Source organism: Chiloscyllium punctatum, chromosome 27 (assembly GCF_047496795.1).
Source record: "Chiloscyllium punctatum isolate Juve2018m chromosome 27, sChiPun1.3, whole genome shotgun sequence".
Classification (NCBI taxonomy): Eukaryota; Metazoa; Chordata; class Chondrichthyes; order Orectolobiformes; family Hemiscylliidae; genus Chiloscyllium; species Chiloscyllium punctatum.
In genome coordinates, this window is record NC_092765.1 from 12162302 (window position 1) to 12186104 (window position 23803).

At 40.6% G+C, this 23803-nt stretch overlaps 1 protein-coding gene across 1 annotated transcript in view; it reads left to right on the forward strand.

Annotated features, from left to right (window-relative positions):
- The first annotated feature begins 205 nt into the window (after positions 1–205).
- The window catches only part of rlf (RLF zinc finger), a 57468-nt gene continuing 33870 nt past the window's right edge, over positions 206–23803 (forward strand). Inside the window, exon 1 of the mRNA XM_072548094.1 lies at positions 206–374. Within this exon, the coding sequence (XP_072404195.1) occupies positions 246–374 (129 nt within the window). The 5' untranslated portion in view covers positions 206–245. The remainder of the gene's footprint in view (positions 375–23803) is intronic.

The window sequence follows — 23803 nt, forward strand, 5'->3', positions numbered from 1 at the left end:
TAATAACCTGTGGACAGTGAGATTTTTCTATGTAAACAGGAGAGACTGTCACAGATCAGTGTGGGCGGGGAGGGGGCGGGGATATAGCGACGTCATAAGAAGGCGGGGATGTGAGGGGCGTGTCCAGTGCGCTATGACGTCACAACGGGGTGGCCCCTCCCTTCCGCGGGGTGGGCGGGAGGAAGGAAGGAGGAGGAGGGGCTGGTCACGTGAGCGGTGTCTACGCGCAACAGTGGAGAGCGAAGATGGCGGACGGCGAGAGCGAGCAGGCCCTCGAGCCTTTCACCGAGCGGCTGAGGAGAGCCCAAGCCGAGCTGAGGAGGTGCGGCCTGTCCGAAGAGTCCTCGGCGCAGTACTGCCAGCATTTCTGCGAGGTGAGCCGACAGTTCTGCAGCGGTATCGAAGCGAGTGGCCGGATGGTGGTGTGGTTTGGCCGGGGGGGCGGGGGGGGGGGGGGTGGTGAAGGCGGACGGTTGTTTTCTTGGGAGACTCGGAGTCGGGGACGAACGTAGGTGGACGGGCAGGGATGTACTCTAGTGGGGTTTTCTCTCTCGCACTGGGCCCGAAAATGTGGGAGGGCTAACAGAATAACCATCTTATCTTCGCCACCCCCACCCCTGTTACTTCGCCTGGCTTCTCCTCACACTACAATCATTGCGGTTCAAAAGTTAACCGTTAAACTAGCCCCTTTTTTCATATGTTCAGTTCACGCACTCTGGTTTCGAATAGTTAATCGTGATTCTCCCACCCCCTGCTTCTGAAGTGTTGCCTCTGCCCCGAACAATAGCCTGAAAGAACAACCTTTCCACAACTCAACAGGGGCAAATGATTTACAAATAATCCATTTTTTCTAATGAATAGATTGCGCTCTTTTCGTGCAAAATGGCAATCTCAGATAATAAAACCTGATTGTGAAGTCTAGCATTTTACAAAATAATTCTGATCTCAGTAAATTTAGTGCTGCAGTGACTGATTAGATATGTTACTATTTCTTCGAATGCTGTCTATTTCGGACGGCATTTGCCAATTCGATGAAGCGTCTCAAATGCCCCAAATCTGTTGAAGTTTTGCAAATTTTGTTTTGCACAATTTAACTTTTCAGGAAGTTAGTCTCTTGTGAAGTCAAAAATATACTGAATCCTGAGCCTCCATGTAAAAGCGATGAAGCTGTATTGGTTTGTTTATATCATGTTGGTGTATTGGTGTTTAATTTTATTGGTCGTGTATGTATCTCAGTTCACGCATGTGTGGGGCTCGTTTATTAGGTAGCGTTGAATACAGCAAAATAAATGTTCCGTTCCAAATCTGCAAGGATCATACAAATTGGTCATATCATTTTTCAGTAAAATCATTAAAGTCAGCTTTAAATATTTTGCTTAATGTCTTTTTTAATTGTCTCATCTTAGTTATGCATTTAACTTTCACTGCCATTTTATTGTCTCATGTATATTTTAGTTTCTACAGTGGTTTGTCATGTTTGAGTTGCCTGAAGTTGTAAGATAAGGATGGATGTAACATTGAGTATTGTTCAACTAAAATCACTTCTTTCATCCATTGTAACTGTTGGTAGAAATGGGAAGCTGAACTGCTTAGACTTTGCATTTTTGTTTAAAATAAGGTAGTATCATACCAGCATTTTGTGGGTACGTATGATGAGTGTCAGAGCAGTGTGTAGAACTCAATGATGCATAATTCCAAATTTTATGTATCACACTTGTGTTAAATTGTTTATATTTAATCTTGTATTTTTAAACTTTTTTGTTTAAAATTCTGCCACTGAAATGTTATGAAGTTCTGATATCTTGAAGGGGATTATTATCTCTGAATTCTGGAACTTCGAGGAGTAGAATTTAATGAGGTCACAATAGGTGGGAGAGCAACGCAAGTTCTCTTCTCATTTGCAATAAAAGCTTTTAAAGATTAAATAAGTTGTCTAAATAGCTTTTGTAACATTCATAGTATCTTGCTGGCAGATATTGTTCTGAATTCCTCAAGTCATATTCATTTGCTTCTTTACTCTTTTTTCCCCTCTGTCATGAATTGGGAGCAAGGGTTGAACACTCACCACCTTGAGACTGTTCCACCACTCAATAAATTCATGGCTGATCGCTCCACATTTCTTCCTATTTCCTAACCCTTGACCTCACCACCCTGACTTTAATTGCATTCAGTGCATCAGATTTCATGATTTTTTTGAGGAAGACTTCCTAAGATTTGAGGCAGTTAGGAAAAAAGTTCTCCTTATCTCTGTCTTGAATGGGCAACCCCTTTAAAAGTGACTCCTCTAGATTCTCTCACAAGTGGAAACAGTCTTTGTTCTGCAAGTCAAGGTCCTTCTGATCTCACGTATTTCATAAAAGTTGCCTCTTACTGTTTCAATGGATGCAGAACTCTACTTTTTTTCTCCAAGACAATGCAGATAATATTGTTTACCTGATTCATTCACCCTAAATTCAGCGCATCGTTCAGTCTTACCTGATTCCCAATAAGCAAACAAGCTGGATGTAAACTGATGGAGCAGTTATAGAATCATAGAGATGTACAGCATGGAAACAGAACCTTTGGTCCAGCTTGTCCATGCTGACCAGATATCCCAACTCAATCTAGTCCCACCTGCAGGCATTCAGCCTCTATCCCTCCAAACCTTTCCAATTCATATATGCATCCAGATGTCTTTTAAATGTTGCAATTGTACGAGCCTCCACCACTGCCTCTGGCAGTCTATTCCCCAGATGCACCACCCTCTGCGTCAAACTGTTGCTCCTTAGGTCTCTTTTATATCTTTCCCCTTTCACCCTAAGCCTATGCCTTCTAGTTCTGGTCTTCCTCCCCACCCCAGGGAAAAGACTTTGTCCATTCACTCTATCTGTACCCCTCATGATTTAATAAACCTCTTTAAGGTCACCCCTCAGCCTCTGATGCTCGAGGGAAAACAGCCTTCGCCTATTCAACCCCTCCCAATTAGCTCAAATCCTCCAACCCTGGCAATATCTTGTAAAGCTTTTCTGAATCTTTTCAAGTTTCACAACATTCTTCTGATAGGAAGGAGACCAGAATTGCACATGAAATTCCAAAAGTGGTCTAACCAATGTCCTGTACAGCTGCAACATGACCCCTCAACTCCTGTACTCAATACTCTAACCAATAAAGGAAAGCGTACCAAACGCCGCCTTCACTATTCTACCCAACTGCACCTTCATTTTCAAGGAGCTATGAACCTGCATTCCTAGATCTTTGTTCACAACACTCCCTAGGACCATACCCTTAAGTGTAGAAGTCCTGCTAAGATTTGTGTTCCCAAAATGCAGCGCCTCTCATTTATCTGAATTAAACTCCATCTGCCACTTCTCAGCCCATTGGCTGATCACGATCCTGTTGTTGTCTGTAACCTTCTTTGCAGTCCACTGCACCTTCAATTTTGGTGTCATCTGTAAACTTCTTAACTATACCTCTTATGCTCACATCCAAATCATTTATGTAAATGATGAAAAGTAGTGGGCCCAGCACTGATCCTTGTGGTCCACCACCGGTCACCGGCCTCCAGTCTGAAAAACAATCCTCCTCCACCACCACCCTCTGTCTTCTACTTTTGAGCAAGTTCTGTATCAAAATGGCTAGTTCTCCCTGTATTCCATGAGATCTAACCTTATTAACCAGTCTCCCGTGGGGAACCTTAGTTAAAAACAATTGACATGGACATTGAGGATTACAAATAGTCCAACTTCAACCAAAAAAAGGCTTGTGGAAGAAAGGTACTGTCTCAAATCTTAAAACCAGATTGTGAAAACTAGCATTTTATAATTCTGATGTTTTCTACTTTTGGACTCTCCTACTTTGGGGGAAAAGACCTTGTCCATTTATCCATTCCCCTCGTGATTTTTATAAGCCTCTACAAGTTTACAAGCAACTAGGCGACAGTGAGGACTGCAGATGCTGGACAGCAGAGTCAAAATTAGAGTGGTGCTGGAAAAGCACAGCAGGTCAGGCAGCATCCAAGGAGTGGGAAAATCGACATTTCAGGCAGAAGGGCTTTTGCTCGAAGCGTTGATTTTCCTGCTCCTTGGATGCTGCCTGACCTGCTTTGCTTTTTCAGCACCACTCTAATCTTGACTCTATCAGGTTACCCCTCATCCTCAATGCTCTATGGAAAATAGTGCCAGCCTATTCTCAAACCTTCCAACCCTGGCAACGTGTTTGTAAATTTTTTTAAACCCTTTTAAACCCTATAGCAGGGAGACCAGAATTGAATGCAATTCCAAAACCGATGACCTGTGCACTGCCACATGATCTCCAACTCTCAGAATGCTCTGAGAAATTAAGGCAAGCTTACCAAATGTCACTTTTACTACCCTGTCTACCTGCAACTCCACTTTCAAATAACTATGAACCCGCACCCCAAGGTCTCTTTGTTTGGCAACACTCCCCAGGATCTTAACAGTAAGTGTCCTGTTTTTTTTACCAAAATGCAACACTTCACATTTGTCTAAATTAAACTCTATCAGCTGCTTGCTGGCCCATTTCCCCATCTGATCAAGATCCCATTATTCTCTGTGATAACCTTCACAGCCCACTAAGCCACCAATTTTGGTGTCATTTGCAAACTTTCTAACCATATCTCTGCATATCCATAGTCAAATAATTTACATAAATGACAAAATACTGTGGACTCAACACTGATCCTTGTGGCCCATCTGGTCACAGTCCTCCAGTCTGAAAAGCAACCCTCCACCACCACCCTTTGTCTCTTATCTTAAAGCCTATTTTGTATACAAATGACTAGCTCTACCTGGATTCCATGCGATCTAACTTTGCTAACTAGTGTGCTGTGCAAAAATTTGTCAAACACCTTGTTGAGGTCCGCGTAGCCAACATCCAGCATTCCGCCTTCATCAAACTTTACACATTATTTCCCACACACAAAGGCATGTTGACTGTCCCTAATCAGACTTTATCTTTTAAAATACATAAAGCCTGTCTACCAGAATCCCCTCCAACAGCTTATCCACCACTTCAATTAATTTGTCCTTTTTTATATCTTGTTATGGCCTTACCCTCCTTTATCTTCAATGTACTGCAACTGTGCAGCTATCTGAGACTTCTGTATTCTTCTGTCTGATTTTTCAAGTATCTGTGATTTTAATTGATCTTCACTGGTAACTAATGACCTGTTGATGTGGGATAACCTTTTTATACTTTTTTTTCCACTTCTCTTTATGCTTCAGAAGATCTATCTCTTGATCTAACACTTGGTCACCTTTTCAAAATTTTCCTTGTGTCATTCATTATCTAATGTTTTGATAATTTTCTGGTGGAGAACACTGCAATGTTTTACTGCATCAAGCTGCTTTATAAATGTAAATTGTACTTGCATGCTAGTATTGCTAGCTCATAATGGATACAGCTACTGGCATCATAGAAAGTACAGTTACCTTATAAGTAAGACAGTTGGTTGACCTTAGTAATCCTGACAAGTTTTATCTTGGCTGCTGGCTAGCTCAAACATCTGGTGTCAGTGTATTAAAGCAAGCAATACTTGTTTTGCTTTGAGATAACATGGTACTAATGATAGTAAATTTGAGTATTTTGCAAGAACGAATTGTATGGATGACTGTGCAAAAAAGATGTATCATTGGAATAATAGGGACAGTTCTGAAAGGCTTCCTTCATATTAAATTAGGCCTTGTCAAAGGGCTTGTCAAATAGCTGTTTAATATACCATTATGCATATATTAGTGTCCCTCATGTAAACACAACTCAATTTCCTATTGACTGTATGAATTTGCATACTGATGTAAAGTTTGTTGGGACTACTTTTAAACAGCGATAACTCTCCAAGGAAATATTTTCCCATTTCCCAAGAGGATTATTTTTACTGTGCTATGCTTAGTGAGTAATGGTTCACTGAGCAAGTGTATATTGAGTCTCTTGTAGCAATATATAGCATTTATCATTTAATAAATTGAAATGATATAGATGTGTTTTTATGGAATGGGTTTATTTGAATCCAGGGTAGATATCAAATAAGAGGCAGGTTGAGGTCCAGAACAGATTACTCAAAATGCAGGACATTTATCCAGGCAGTAGCTAAGCAGGTGTTAAAGGAGAGGTTTGATTCCAGGAAGGTATTGGGTCAATTTCCTACTTTGATATCAGTTAGTTCAACGAAGTGGGAAATGATCTTGACTAGTTCTGAACTGTTTCACATTTTCTGGAGCAGAGAAAAGCAGACTGCCTAGCTCTCATGACACCTGCTTAAGCAATGGTGTGAATAGTGGCCAATCGGTTCTGTTTGTTCCAACATCAACAATGATGTTTGACTTCCACTGGGTTACACAGCAGCTCATATCAGCTTCCTTTTTTTTCCCCAAATAGCCATCGTAAATTGAGCCAAAAAGTACAATGTTCTATGGCTGCCAGTTTAAAAAGCAGTCTTGGTAATATTCTGAACTGAATTCTTTAGACAAGCAATTACTGGCAGTAATTTCAGGTGTACTTGCATCAGCTTATCATAACTTATTCTCCTGAAGCTCCCAGTTACCCTCTTCTTCTCTCCACCCCCCCCCCCTTTATTTGTCAGACTTAATTTACAAGTTACTACCTTTACTATGTCCTCCACCCCCGCCCCAAACCACCCAGATCCCTTTTTTAGACTGATGGATAATTGAAAAACTTATTTGAAAGACTTGATAGTGTTGTTAAATTTTTCTTTTATCCATTTTGTCCACTGCCACCTACAGTCAGGCTTCTGTTTGCAGCAGTATTTCCATGTTTCTTTACAGCCCTGTTAATCTTGTCTGCTCTCTCCTATAATCACTGTCTTTCAAGGCTGAACCAACAAAGCTTTCTGTTTCTCCAGCTTGGTCATCTGGTACTTGGGATTTGCCCTTGTCAATCTTGTTTGGCTTGCCATTAGGATTTGAATTCTTGTCTGGTATCTTGTTGACCAGAATTCAGGAATGGTAATAGAGACTTGATTTGACTTGTACATTGTTCTAGTACAGCACAATTTTGTTAACTATATCTTTGAATTATACGTAGGCTTTGATTGCTGGTCTGTAGCAGTTGGACATGTTGAGTAACGAGTAGGTACGAATCTGGATGTTCTAATATCATTCTTGGCTACTTTGCCACTTTTTGGGTATATTTATTTGCGCTGCCTTTCTATGTGCATTCTTCAATACATTTGTTTTTGTTAAATATTGTTCTATGACCAGTAAAATGAATATAGTAAAACATGTAATTCCTGTACACCACATGTACTTGCTTTAATGTGCCTGTGAATTTGACCAATTTGTAATGGACATCTTTGAATTAAAGTTTGCAACATGGATATCTAAACATGAAAATCATCTGACCAATTCTTAGAGATCTCCACTTGGTTTCCTTTCCCTTTCACCTGCTGCCTGTCTCATCTGCATACCTGTTTCACATCCATTCCTATACCATTATCTTGAATTTCCATTACTTCAATCTTTAGGTGCCCATGGTGCGAAATTGTATTTCTTCAAAGGAAGTCATAGGATTCAAACAGATAGCAGAGATTCCTCTAGTCCACAAGTAATTTGTCATTCTAGCACTGGCTGAACACAAGACTCCCTTGCAAGCGAGGCACACATTCTAGTGAAAGTAATTTTAAAAAACTCAACTTTGTGTGCTTCAGTCCATTGCTACTCATACAATGTTAGAGTTGATCATTTGAACATCAACCTTCTATGTGATGAACACTGATCTATTTGATCTCTGCCCTGCGTGAAGCTGATATCACATGATTCCCCTTTCTAAAAGTGCGTGATTCTGTCCAGAATGTATGCTTCCATCATGGGGTTGGTCGTTGCAGGCATAGTAGTTTGCGTTTTTGAAGAGTTCTTCTAATTTTTCATCAACTATAATGAGGATAGCATGTTTAAATAAAATAGATTTGAACAGATTTCAATTTGCTTACCACTGCTAGCATTCCATGTAGGTATCAGACATCCATAAAATAACAGATGATTCCATTAATGTATCTCTTTTTCATTGTGTGTGAATGGAGTAATTCTTTAAGTAACTTCCAATTATATGCACCACAATGTTGGGGAGAGTGGATTATAGTCTGAGGCTGTTGTCAGTTTATGGAGGTATCAGGTTGCCATTTTGATGACTTTAATTGAACAAAATTTACAGACTGAATCATTATGCAGTGTAAGCTCGATATATTTTAAGCTGGTATAAAAATATGTTGAAAAGGGCAGAGGTTAAAGAAACTGTACATGACAACTCAGTTTGCCATTTTGAATGTCGAAGTGTACAGTGGAAATTATCATGCCATGGCATTCCCCATATTGATCAATATAAATCACCAGGTATACGTTTTCCCTTTGAAATATCTGTTTTATCCAGAATGAGAATTCTAAACTAATGCGTGTCAAGTACCATTATGATTAGAAAGCCGAGAGGTGGCTGTGGTCTTAATTGGTTAGATGTGTGATGGTTTTGCATTCCCATTCTGGTTTTTTTGAGACTGTTTTGCTGTCATTTGGTTTTCTGAGTGCATTTTGTCCTCCTCCAAAGTTCAGTCAGCAATGCAGGTTGTGATAAGAAATCTTTGGCTGTATGTGTGGAGGCATTGAGTACATAAGTAAAGGAACATCTATCAAGTAATAGAACCCAGATGGAGTGTTGTAGTCAGTTACTAGCATCAAACTTTAAAAGTGATTTCAAGATCTTGGAGAGGATGCAGGGGAGGATTAGAAGGATTCTGGATTAGTGGTGCTGGAAGAGCACAGCAGTTCAGGCAGCATCCAAGTAGCTTCGAAAGCGACATTTTGGGCAAAAGCCCTTCATCAGGAATGTGCTTTTCCAGCACCACTAATCCAGAATCTGGTTTCCAGCATCTGCAGTCATTGTTTTTACCTTGAGGATTAGAAGGATACCAGCATGAAGGATTTGAGTGATGTGATAAAACTAGGGAAATAAGAATTCTTCTCCATAGAAAAGAAAAGGTTAAGTGAAGACTTGTAAAAGACTTTAAACTGAAGAATCGTGCAGCATGGGACTGACCTCTCCGTACAGCTAGTACATGCTGACTATGTTTTCAAACCTTTCCTATTCATGCGTTTATCCAAATGTATCATAAACATTGTAACTGTCAACACCCACCAGTTCCTCTGGCAGTTCATTCCACACATGAACCATCAAAAAGTTGCTTCATAAGTCTTTTGCAAATCTTTCACTGTAAAAACAGGCTCCCTAGTATTCACTATCACCCCCACCCACCTTAGAGAAAAGACCTTTGCTATTCACCTTATCTATGCCCCTCATCATTTTATAAAGGTCAACCCTTGACCATCACCTCCCGTAATATGAGAGTCACAGCTTACGTAGCCTATTTTCTTTTAAACTCAAGCCCTCCATTCCGGCAAAATCCTGATAAATCTTTTCTGAACCTCCTTCACTCTAATAATAAACTTCCTATAACAGTGACCAGAACCGCATACAGTACTCCAGAAGAGGCCTCACCAATGTCATGTACAGCATCAACATGACATCCTGGGTCCTAGACTCAAAGTTCTGAGCAATGAAGGCAAGCATGTTGAATGTACCGGTGGTGCAAATTTCAAAGAATTAAGTACCTGAACCCCTAGGTCTCTATGGTCTACAACACTACCCAGGGCCCTACCATTAATTGTATAAGTCCTACCCTTGTTTGTTTTGTCAAAATGCAATAGCTTGCATTAATTCAAGCTTAAACTGTGGGCGGCACGGTGGCACAGTGGTTAGCACTGCTGCCTCGCAGCGCCGGAGACCCGGGTTCAATTCCCGCCTCAGGCGACTAACTGTGTGGAGTTTGCACGTTCTCCCCGTGTCTGCGTGGGTTTCCTCCGGGTGCTCCGGTTTCCTCCCACAGTCCAAAGATGTGCAGGTCAGGTGAATTGGCCATGCTAAATTGCCCGTAGTGTTAGGTAAGGGGTAGATGTAGATGTAGATGCAGATGTAGGGGTATGGGTGGGTTACGCTTCGGCGGGGCGGTGTAGACTTGTTGGGCCGAAGGGCCTGTTTCCACACTGTAAGTAATCTAATCTAATCTAATCTAATCTAATCTAATCCATCTGCCACTCATCACTCCGTTGGCCCAATTGATCGAATCTTTTTGTCCATTATAGCACCAATTTTGGTGTCATCTGCACCTTTACAAACCATGCCTCCTATCTTCTCATCCAAATGGTTTATATAAATAACAAATGAGTACCGACCCTGTGGGAAGAACACTGGTCACAGGTCTCCAGTGTGAAAAACAGCCCTCCACCCTCTCTCTATCTTTTCACCGGTGAAAGATTTTGTCAAGGTATCTGGGAAAAGAATCAGACTAGAGAAATTCCTTTATGCATTGAGTTAGTGTAAAATGCATTGGCTGAAGGAATGTTGATATTCAAATGGATAATTTTCAAATAGGTATTGAAAATTTATTAACTACTGCAAGGAGTAACCTTGTAAGTGTTATATGGAATTGGCAAATGTAATTGATTGAATAGCTCTTAGAACTGTGCAGCATGGGAAGTACAGCTTGGTCCAATTTGTCCATACCGACCAGCTATCTTAAATTGATCTAGTCCCAGTTGCCAGCATTTGGCCCATATCCCTCTAAATCCTTCCTATTCATATACCCATCTAGATGCCTTTTAAATGCTGTAATTGTACGAACCTCCACCATGTCCTCTGACAGCTCATTCCATACATACATGACCCTCTGCATGAAAAGGTGCCTCTTGGGTCCCTTTTAAATTTTTGCCCTCTCACCGTAAACCTATGCCCTCTAGTTTTTGACTCTCCTATCCCAGAAGCAAGACCTTGGTTATTCAACGTATCTGTAATGTTAAAAGATTAAATTGTACTATCTCTCTGGACATCAATGTAATGTTAAAGGGTTAAACTATACTGTCTTTCTCCCAGAAGCTAAGCATACAGGAAGTGGGTGGGGGGTCGACATTCATGCAGGAATGTGGATGACTCCCACTTCATTTGGGCAGTCATTTACTACTACACTACTGCTATTATCAAATTAAACTCTCATTCAGTCCCATCCATTCAGAAATGCTTTGTAGCCAGCCCCCAGCCAATCAAATTTGTTTGCATTATCATCCCCTACTACTAAGGCATATCACACTTACGTTGTCTTGGGGATTCAGAGTCAGGAAATCATTTGCATAATGATTCCCCAGGGTTAGGGCATTTACATTTACATTATCTCTGAGAATGACCCCATCCTACCATTGTACCTTGGGTAACGTGGTTATGGTGGGGGGAGTCGCCAGAGAATCTGTGAGCATTACCAACTGACCTGTTTAAAGGGGATGTGTTTCCTTTGTTCGGGACGCATTTGACTCTATTCCGCACACCTGTGAAGTGTGTCAAAGGGGTCATTTAGCTTGTACATGCTTTAATAAACTTTTTAACTGTTTGTAGTAGTTGATGTGTGTGAATTGCATCTCATGTGAAAAGTCAGAAAAATAACCTAACATATCCATGCCCCTCATAATTTTATAAACCTCTGTAAAATCGCTCATCTGCCTCCAATGCTCCAGGGAAAATAGCCCCAGCCTATTCAGCCTCTCCCTATAGCTGAAACCCTCCAACCCTGGCAACATTCTTGTAAATCTTTTCTGAACCCTTTCAAGTTTCACAACATGCTTCCTATAGCAGGGAGACCAGAATTGAACGCAGTACTCCAAAAGTAGCCTAACTAATATCCTGTACAGCCATAACATGACCTCCCAACTCCTGTACTCAATGTACTGACCAATGAAGGCAAGCACACCAAACACTGCCTTCACTGTCCTATCATTCCACTTGCAAGGAACTATGAACCTGCGCTCCAAAATCTTTATTTGACAACACTATCCAGGACCTTACTATTAAGTGTATAAGACCTGCCTTGTCTTCCCTTGAACAATGGCTGGTTTCTGTACAGTAGATTTTGGGCACATAAGAAAACCAGGGATATGAGGGTTGGGAGAGAACGTGGAGTCATGGTTGATTAAGTATGATTTGATGATGTGGTTATGTAAATTCAAGGGGATGTGGCCAGTGCTAATAGTCTTCACAGGTTTCAACAAAATCAAGCTACGGTGTAGACCAGGGAAGAATTGATAACTGTTGAAGTTTGGATCTGCATTTTGGATTTACTTTGAAGGATCCATTAACATTGGGAGATGGAGCAAATGATCTTATTATCAGTGTCAAAAACTTTTGAACTCCCTTCTTTGCAGGAAATTTAAGTTCAGGATTGTTTCAGCTATTGCATTGAAATGTTACATGGATGTCAGGATGTGTTCAGTGCTTTTAGAGCAAGTTGAATGTAGATTAACAAAGATTTTTGAAATAGTATATTACATCAATGAGTTAAGATAAAACTTTGAAGATCTGTTATTAATCTTTTGGGTTGACAGTGTGACAGGATTATGCAATCTAATGAATGCCAGTCATGCGTTGAATGGTATTTCAGTTGGACATTCATCTTCTGGTTTCTCCCGCTTTATGTTTTACTGAAGGCAGTTTGTCTGCCCTGCCTTCACTGAGACAGTTTAATGTTATGCCAACTGTCAAGATAAACCAGATCATTAGGATCTGATTTTGTTTTTAATGGTAGGACACATTTATTTTATATAGTATATGGATTTGCTGGGACCCCTCTCTTTCTACTCATTGAGTTACATTCACTTTTGGTTTAGCTGTTAATATGAAAACTAATGCTGATTGGGCTTAAGTGAATTGGGTATCAAAATTTGATTTGTCAAGTGAGTGTCATAATTAAATTTTCATGTCAATCATGACCATTTTATATCCTGTTTTGTGGCTCTTTGACAGAGTTGTATTTTCTTTGAGGCAATTGTGGATTGGAAGCAAATGTATTGAACATTTTACACCAGAAGCTCAGTTATAGAAGCTCAAAATGGAACATGCTGACCAAAATGTCCATCTACGCTAACCCCATTTCCCTGTATTTGGCCCATACCCTTCTAAACCTTCCTTATCCATGTCTTTAACATTTAAAAGGCAATTTATAAAAATCAGGGCACACCAGGTAATAGTCCTACAGGTTTATTTGAAACCACAGGCTTTCAGAGCAGCTCTCCCTCCTTCGGCAGCTAGTGAGAGAGAATACATTGGACACAGAATTTATAAATAAAATATCACCAGGTCATAAACTTATGCAAATGTGTTGAATAAGCCTAGATGGCTATTAAGTCTTTAATCAGTAAGAATGGCGATACAGGTTTTGATTAATTAATATGTAAATCCCAAGATTTATACTGCCTGAAGATAACTTACCAGTATAAAAGTGACATCTCAGATCAGACTATACATTTTAGATGTGAGGACTTGTTTCAACTCTGTGTCTCAACCTGGAGTCAGGCTGGTTTTATTTTAAAATGCCACATTGTCTACAGATTGTGTGCTTTTTGAACAAAATATAATGTATCTGCCAATACAAATAAGCAAATTCACCACATAGATTTGTGTGTGTGTGTTGGGGGAATGAGAGAGGGAGAGAGCGTTTGTGTGGTTGAGAAAGGGAGAGAGAGACTGTTGGGGAGGGGGTGTGAGCATGTACTTGAGACAGAGTTTGTGCGAGTGTGAGGGAGTATATGCTTGAGATGCCGTTTAAATGTACTGTACCCACCACAATCAGTTCCACTGACAGCCCTCCTGCAAAAACAAAAGTTCTCATTTATTCTTTTCTTATCTTTAAACTGGCCTCTAGTCCTTGATTCCCTAACCCTGGGAAAAAGACCGAGTGCATTCACCCTATCCATGCCTCTCATGAACTTATACACTTCTATAAGATTCCCTTTAGTCTCCTATGCTCTAAAGAAAATCTTCACTGCCCTGTCTACTTGTGACTCCACTTTCAGAGAACTGTGCACCTGAAGTCAAAGGTCCCTCTATTCCATAACACTCCTTAGGGCCATGTTGTTCACCATGAAATTCCTACCTTGATTTGACTTTTCAAAATGCTACACCTCTCACTTACCTGTAGTAAATTCCATTTGCCACTTCTCAGCCCACTTTCCCAGCTGATCAAGGTCCTGCTGTAATTTGTGATAACTTTCCTCACTGATTATGATGCTGCCTATTTTCATGTCATCTACAAACTTACTAATCATGCATTGAATCATTCTCATTCAAATCTTTGATATAGAAAGCAAATAACAATGGGCCTGCGCTGATCCTGAAGCACACCACTCATCACAGGCCTCCAGTCTGACTAGTATCCTTCCATTATTATCCTGTACTTCCTGCCATCAAGCCAATTGTCTCCATTTGCCAGCTCCCCCTGGATTCCATATGATCTAACCTTCCATAGCAGCTTGCCATGTGGAACATTATCAAACGCCTTACTGAAATCTATTTTGACTGCATTTCGCCACACTGCCCTCCTCAGCCTTCCTGGTCACTTCATCAAAGAACTCTCAAATTTGAGGGGCATGATCTCCCAAGCACAAAGCCATGTTGATTACTCCTGATCAAACCCTGTCTTTCCAAATGCATATATATCTTATCCCTCAGAATCTTCTCTAATAACTTTCCTCCCATAAATGTTGGGCTTACTGGTCTATAGTTCTGGTGTTTTTCTCTGCAGCCCATGGATAAGGGCACAATATCTGCTACCCTCCAGTCTTCTGGGACCTCACCTGTGGCTAACAGTGATGCAAATATTAGCCACGGCCCCTGCAAATCTCTTCTCTAACCTCTTGCAAAGTTCTTGGATGTATCTGGTCAGGACCAGGAGATTTATCCACGTTCATACATTCTAATACATCCAACACCACCTCTGCTGTGATATGGACCCTCCTTCAGGTATTACCATTAACCTCAAGTCTTCATGTCTTCACAGTAAACACGAGAAATATTCTTTGATGACCTTGCCTATCGCCTGCAGTTCCACACATATATGTCCACTTTGGCCTTTAAGGGATCCTATTCTTTTTCATTTAATATACTTAAACAATCTCTGTGTATTAGTACTTTTTCCTTAGCTTTGATTGTAAATATTGCTGATCATTTCTGAATGCTTAGTATGGATCAATGCCTGTAGTTTAATGTTTCCATGTTTCCATCGACCTGAAAATACATACCTTATTGCAGGATCACACTGCACCAGCTTTGGTTTGTGAATCGAATGAAATTTATTTCATTTTGGCAGATGGCTCAAATAGTACTTGCATGTAAAACCCACGCTGACCACAAGGGTAATACTAGGTTCTATAACATGCCCTTGTGAAACTCCTTCGGATGTATTTAAATGTTACATAATTGAAAGCTTTTTGTTCTGTGTATATTTGTTTTCACAGTGAGAAGTAATATCGCAGTGATATGATGTGCAAGTGTTGTGATGTGTCTTGCCGTTGCATGGTTTTGTTACATATGCTGAAAAGAATTTTAAACCATCTTCAAATGCTTTCTGCCTACTGTTGGAATGTTTATCTTTGCAGCTTGCAATAACATGTTTGTTATCAAACTGAAATTGCTGGCAGTTGTAGTGTTCAATGATACTTTCATGATTTTGCCTACTGTTTGATGTGCTGCATTAATTGCAGGTGATGCACGTGGAGTTTCTTAGTACCTTTCAGGTTCATGGCCTTGAAGCTATACAAGAAACTCAGAAGTACTACTACTACTACTACTACTACTACTACTACTACTACTACTACAGCAACAACAACATTGGAGACTCAGCTTTTTAAAGATGATGTCATGTGCAATTGTGTGACCTTGTTGACACCTTTATGGTCGCAACTTGATGCGTATCCATGCTTCCTGCATGCATTGTTAAATTAAGTTCTGGATCAGTAAATTTTGAGCCATTTTGATGGCTCAGCTGTCAAAGGTTATGGTTAGAATATAAAGTTTCCTGATGCTAGCTGATCCGTAGAAGCAAGCGTCAAGTAAGTTTGCTTATCCACGTGATTAGCCATGATTGGCTCTGATGTAATCTCAGCTCCACATTCTTTGTTAACTTTATGCCATTTTGTTAATTGAGGGCATTTATTAGACTCAGCAAACTGAAAGCGTTGATTTAGTAATGGCCTTAACGTGCTAAGCATAGAACTTTTGTGGACCTTAAAAGACCTTGATTTTTGTGTGGACTATGCAGGCGACTCTGTTTCATGTCCCACCTGCTCTAGAGAGCTATTTTAGAGCTATTTGCATGAACCTAGAAAAAGCTTTAGGTTAAGCAGTGCTTACATCATTGCAGACAATTTCAACTTTAAAAGCAAATTAATTAAAGCAGTCCTCGTGCTGCCAATGACAATGTTTGGACTTAAATTGTATTTGTAAGTTTCCACCCACATGCCATCTCAGATGTTTCATGGCATTCCCTTGAGACAGTGATGTGTACTCATGGATTATACAGTGTGAACCTGTGATTGGATCTGATGGTGATGGAGCCACATGGCTTACAAAGATGGAGATATCACACATGACGTATATACCACCCTAACTGCACTAATACCAAAACAAGGATTCCTCAAAATGAGTTGATTTCTGGTTAGAATACTCTGAGGTGTGCTTCCTTTCCTTAAAGTATATGTCGCTATTTTTGATTCCAGTTCCACAGTGATCCTGCTGAGATTCAATTAAGCCTATTTAGTTTCTGCGTTCCATGCCCCAGAGCAATTACTTACTGATGTGCGTATGTGATAAGTTCAGGTGCCACGCGCAGGTGTGTTGTTAAATATTTAAGGGAGTTCAGCATTACTGGTTTTATTTTAAAATCTTTGTGTTGGAAATCCTGTTTTAGCGAGTGCATTGGTGTACTTGAGCTGAATTTAGTGGTATAGAGCCCTAGATCCTCTGGGACAAGTGTAAAACATTGTTTAGTATTCACAAAACTTTCTATAGATGTGCTGTTACTGGGATACAAGGGCTGTTGGTATGGTCAAAGAAATTTCTATTTTTTGGTGCAAACTGATAATTATTGGAATTTATTACTGGAATCTAAATCAACTGCTCTGCAAGTTAAATATGTAAGAACCAACTGAAAAAAGTCACCCTCCCACAAGTATTTCAAAAAGCATTCAGAAAATTTAGCTGATGTGCTGAGACTTGAGTAATTGGTAGGTCAGAGTGTGTTTAGTCACTATCCACTTTGTTCTTAAACAAAATATTGATTATTTCCCCTTGGATGTTTTGGGTTTGCCTTTTACCCAGTTGAGCTACAGATGGTACATTCACATTGTTTGTTAGGCCTTCATAGCAAGAGGATTCAAGTACAAGGGCAGGGATGTCTTGCTGCAATTATATGGGGCCCAGTGAGGCTACACCTGGAGTATTATATGGACTTTGGTCTCCTTATCTGGGGAAGGAAATTGTGGTTATGTAGGGCAACAAAGTTTTACCACACTGATTCCTGGAATGACCGGATTCATACCAGAAGAGAAACTGGACAAGTTAAGATTGTATTCACTGGAGTTCAGAAAAATGAAGGTGCATCTCACAGAAACCTAAAAATTCTAACAGGGCCAGACAGGATGATTGCAGGAAGGATGTTTTCGATGACTAAGGAGCTCAAAATAGAGGCTCATAGTCTAAGGCAATGGGGTAGGTGTTTAGAACTGAAAAAATGTTACCAGAGAGTAGTGAACATGTGGAACTCTGTGCCACAGAAAGTGATTGGTGTTAAAATATTAATCCTTTTCGAAGAGTTAGATATAGTTGTTAGGCCTAAATGGATCAATGGGAATGGGGAGAAAGTGGGAACAGGCTATTGAGTTAGATAATCAGCCATGACCATGTTGAATGGTGGGACAGGTTTGAAGGGCTGAATGGTCTATTCCTGTATTCTGTTTCTGTATCTCTGGTGGAGAGGTATTAATGTCAGTTATGGAGAGGTATTATAGGTCTATTATGCCGTTTTGTGTAAGGCATGTGTCTGCTGCGCTTTTCCAGCAACACATTTTCAGCTCTGATCTCCAGCACCTGCAGTCCTCACTTTCTCCTAAATGCATTAAAGCCCTGACTGTGGTTCAGTAGGAAAATGGAGACTTGCCTGTACCTCTTGAGTTATCTCTGTATAATTACATTTGCCAGAGGATTAGTAGATATTATATTTGTCTTGTAAAAAGAGCAAGGTTAATTCGTGAGACTACTCCCAATGTATCAATTACCTTCCATGTGCAAATGGCAATTTACAATAGTGATGCTAATTTTTTTTAGAAACAGAACAAAATACTGAGTACAAGAAATCTGAACCAAAACATGTTTTGCAGTACCTGTGGAGAAAGACCATTAATATTGTGTTGATTAGACTAAAGCGCGGACTGCAGATGCTGTAGATTAGAGTCAAGATCAGTGCGGTGCTGGAAAAGCACAGCGGGTCAGGAAGCATCTGAGGAACAGGAAAATCGATGTTTTGGGCAAGAGCCCTTCATGAAGTATTGTGTGTTGATTATCCAGTTCTGTTTTATGAACCTGAAGCATTATCTTTCTCTGTTTAGATACTGCCAGATCTGTTTGGTATTTCCAACACTTGTTTTTGTTTGTTAATTTTTCTTTGACAAACCAGGCTAAGCAAAGCGGTTTTTAAGTGAAATGAGCAAGTGCAATTTGCCAACCTTAATAGTGAGAGGGAGCACCATGATAAACATTGCCTAAATCATTTCCTGATTCAGTGTTTCCTGCATTTCTGTATTTATTACTGGTTGTTTGGTCTTGTGATTGATTAATTCCATATGGTATCCTTGCGTTATTGAACTTGTTGTTAGAGGGTGACATTTTACATTTTTTTTGTGTTTACAGTTCAGAGATTCTGGAAAAGCATGAATTTTCTTTGCTAAAGCTTGACAAAAGGTTGGCAGATATCACTTCATACAAAGTCATTCCTGCATACGATATATGCATCATTTAGGCTTGTAGTTGGAGTGCCACCTGGAGCGGACACCACTGTGCACAGGAAACAAAACTCCCACCAACTCCAAAAAAAAATTCAAGGGCACCTAATCGCAGAGCGCTTCAGAGAACATCTCCGGGATGCCTGCACCAATCAACCCCACCTCTCAATCTTCCTTCCCACCTATCCACTCCTCCATCATCTCTGACCTATCAGCTTCATCCCCACCTCCATCCACCTATTGCACTCTGTTGCCTTCCCCGTGCCCGTGCCCTTGCCCTAGCCCCACCCCCTCCCCATTTATCTCTTCATCAGAGGCTCCGAGCCTGATGAAGGGCTTTTGCCCGAAACATTGATTTTCCTGCTCCCCGGATGCTGTCTGACCTGTTTTTCCAGCACCAGTCTAATCGTGACTCTGATCTCCAGCATCTGCAGTACTCACTTTTGCCTAAATTTGGTAAAATCTTGTTTGCATCCATGTCACCTTTTTCATTCTTAGTCCGTATCTCCATTTATAGTGGAAATGACCGATGTAAAATTGTCACTCTAGAATTAAACATTCAATGCAACTGGCAGACTAAAATTAAAATTTAATCCCATAAAAGTAAATATGGTGTGGCGTACTAAAGTTGAGATTTTGTAAATATGTACAGTTCTTTTGCCAGTTCTGTTATAGCTGGCAGTGGGTGAATTGGAAAAGGAGAGTTTAAAATTCTTCCTGTTCCCAAGACCACAATTAGGTGGTTTGATTGAAAATTCAAATCCCTTGGCCTGAAAGTTACTCATTGGGGTATGTGTAGGTACATTAAGCAATTATTAAGTAACACTTAGAAAGGTCTTAAACTATTTTAGTATAATATCTATTGAGACTTTTACTAATGCAAAGAAATTCTTAATGGGGCAAAAGCAGGAACAGGTTACTGAGTTGGATGACCAGCTTAGAACATGTTGAATGGCAGAGCAGACTTCGAAGGCCAAATAGAGTATTCCTCCTCTTTACTGTGTTTAACTGCTTTAAAAGTAAATGAACTTTGGATTTTTATAGCAACGGTTCATACTTATCTCAAATAGTGTTCCTTTGATTCAGCCTTTCAAGTTTACTTCACCATTTGACAAGATTGTGGCTGACCGGTTTGGTTGTACCCTTGAATCTAATCTCCAGTCTGCCTCCTATAATTCTGGTTTGGTTGTCAATCCTGGAGGTCAGTTAATCATAACCAGTAAGAATTGAGCTTCTTTTTTGGTGTTTACCTTGTCCCATTAGGCTGTATTCAGAGCAGTAGTACTTGTTGAGGGCAAAATCTTTGCTATTGAATTTGTGCAATAGTGCACATCATACTGTAATCTTCAGATTCTAGTAAATTGGGAAAAGTAATTTTCAACAGCCCCATTAAATCTCAGTTGGAAAGAAGAGCATTCTTTGGCATGTGTGGGTGTTTTTATAATCCTGTTTTGTATTGAATCTTGTGTACTGAACATCTTTAGGATCGTCTTCCTGCTGAAACTGAGTGAGGTCTGAATGCCATTCGCAAAAGTTTCTGAAAAGAATGCTTTACACAGTAAATGTAGGACTATTTTGAGGGCACTGTGTAAATTAAGAACTGTTAAGCTGGTTAGTATCAGCTCCAGTTGCACAGGCTTTATCGATTCTTGGGTTGCTGTTTCATAGTGGTGAAACTTTTGTGTGAAGCAGTTTCTACTTGTCTGCTCTAGCAGTTTAAAAACTCACATTATTTTCCAAATGATTGCCAGTATTTTAATGAATGGTTCAGACATTGGGATACCCAATGAAATCCCCTTTTGGGATTTGTCTTGTTGCTTATGTGAGGCTTGATGTAGGTCAACTGAATTGTGATGCATTTTACTTGGTAGAAAATAAAGTCTCTGGTAAACTGCACAGTGAATGTTATATTTCAATGAGATGGATCTCGTGAAATTATAAGCTTTTTATTGCTACATTTTCAGAAGATAGCATCTATATATTACAGACCTAGCTTAATATATTTGTCATCCTGTTCCTGCCTCAGTTGAAGAAAGCGCTCAGACAGTAGTTTTACCTCCTTCATCTTTATTCTGGGCCCTGGAGGGAGAGTGATCGCCCGCCCATCTGGTCAAGATCCTGTTGTAATCTCATTCACTTTGTGAAATCTTTGCCGTTTATTACTGGTTTAATATAAATTGAAACCCAAACTTAGTCCTTTTTTTTGATAGTACTTAAATCCCAGAATGTTTGTTGAATCTATGATTCTTGACATCATGTTAATGTTTGATGTACTCCAAGATACCAGCCATATTATACCATTACCATGGCTTTACTGGTCTGATATCCTATTTGTACTTTGTGGCACTTTGGTTTCAGGGGTACTGCATAAACTCTGATCCAGTTTTTCAAAGCATTTGAGAACTGCTTTCTAATGAATTTATTTATTTTCAATTTTAAATGTCATATTGATATTGTTGAGTCATAGATTTAACAGACACTGGGGTTTAAGTACTATCAAAAAAAAGTGACTAAATTTTGGTTCCAACTTCTATTAAACCAGTCATAAACAGCAAAAATTTCAGTGAATGAGGTATAAACTCATCTGGCTGCGATTAGGATAGGAAGTTGACCAGAAACTAGGAGTCTGGCTGACTGTGGCAAACTTTGAACACTTGTGAACTGCATCATCATTGAATCATTGTAAAAGAAAAATACACATTAAACAATATTGTTACCTTGGGTTACATCTTTAATGTATTCTATCAATACTGAAATGATTCTTTTATTGGACCTTAATATTCGTCCAATTTAAAGAAAAGGATTTTACTTTATAAATATTCATGTTTAACTTTTAGGTTAAATATACATTGTACCTTTATCATAGTCAAGAGTTTACAGTGATGGGAATCAACATCATGTGGATGCAGAAATTTCGTTGAGTGCACAAATGGTTTGCCAATTACCACTGGGGCTGCAATTGTTCGATTCCCTTCTATTATGTGATTGGTCACTGGAAGTTGAACCTCCTGGTTGTAGTGGTAGTACCATTCTGAAAACAATCTACATTCTGATTCTACAAGAACAGCATAATCAGATGGCAGTAGCGAGGGGCATATATTATTGAACAGATCATCCAGTTTGGAAAAAAAGAAACTTGTGTGAAGTGACTGGAACATTGTGTAACTTGAGTGGTTTACAGTTAGAAGAAAAGGAGTGAGAAAGTGTATAAGGTATGAGCAGGTAGGGAAAGAGTTAAGTTTTGGGTTGTGAGAAACAAAGGCTCAGCTAGCGTGACTTGGATCAGGTAAGAACTTTCAGTAAATGAGATGTTGGGTTGACGAGGTGAAAAAGCATTCATTATGTGAAGCCAGTTAACAAGGTTAAGAACGTTCATTGTATAACACCAGGTGGCTTAATCTTTACTGTTGATGTTCGCTGATTGTAACGGTCACCCAATCAATATAGGTGTTGCCTTATTTGGATGCTGCTCCCTGTTAGTGACTATGTAATTCTTCATTAAGAATCTGCAGTTCGAGAGAAGACCAAGAACTTGTGTTTCTGCGCACGTGGGCAATCATTCTCTCTCCTTCTAGGGCACGGCATAAAGATGAAGGAGACAAAGCCATGCTTTATCTGAGTGTTTGTTTCGACTGATATGGGGATAGGGAAATGGGATGATAGGAGGACCGCAAATGCTGGAGATCAGAGTCGAGAGTATGTTGCTGGAACAGCACAGCAGGTTAGGCAGTGTCCGTTGAATAGGAGAATTGATGTTTTGGACATTAGCCCTTCATCAGGAATGAGGCTTGTGGGCTGAGTGATAAAGGCGGGGGGGGGAAGATAGCTGAGAATGCAATACGTAGATGAAGGTGGGGGTGAACGTGATAGGTTGGAGAAGACAGTGGAGCGGATAGATAGGAAAAGACTATGGACAGGTCAGGAGTGCGGTGTCAAATTGGAGGCTTGGGACTGGGATAATGGAGAGGAGAAATGATGAAACTGGAGAAATCCACATTAATCCTGTGGTTGCAGGGTTACAAGGCAAAAGTTGAGGTGTTCTTCCTCGAGGTGGTTAGGATTTGGCGATGGAGGAGAGGTAGGGCCTGCATGTCCTTGGTGAGGTGGGAGGGAGAGTCAAGTGTTCAGTCACGGGGCAGTGGTCCTGACAAGCGAATTGCGGGAGGAATGGTCTCTCTGGGTGGGGAGGGAAATATATCTCCAGTGCTGGGGTTTGTTTGTAGGTGGCAGAAGTGGAGGAGGATGTTGTGATATATATGAATGTTGTGGGGTGGAAGGTGAGGATGGGGGGGCGGGCGGTGTTCAAGGGTCTTGATGCGGCACGTGGAGGAGATGCGCTGGAGGGCATCGTCAACCACGTGGGAGAGGAAATTGTGGTCTTTGAAGCAGGAGGCCATCTGGGATTTTCCAAGGTGCAATTGGTCATCCTGGAACAGATGTGGCAGAGGTGGAGGAATTGGGAATAAAGGATGACATTTCTACAGGAGGCAAGGTGTGAGGAGACGTAGTTCAGGTAGCTATGGGAAACGGTGGGTTTGTAGTAGATGCCCGTGGTTAGTTGGTTGCTGGAGATGGAGAGGTCCACGAAGGGGATGGAGGTGTCTGAATTGGGCCAGGTGAATTTGAGGTTTGGGTGAAAGGTGTTGATGAAGTTGAACTGTTCAACCTACTCATGAGAGCATGAGGTGGTGCCGCTACAGTCTTCGACATAGGGAAACGTGGGTGGGGATGGTGCCGATGTAGCTGCAGAAGAGGGACTGTTCAACGTATCCGATAGAGGCAGGCATAGCCAGAGCCCATGCGGGTGCCCATGGCTACCCCTTTAGTTTCCACATCTGTCCCCCTCACTTCTGTCCAAGGATCCTCCCACATCTGACCACCTGGACACCGCATGCTGGCTTGTTACCTGCCTTTGACCTCTTCATTTCTGA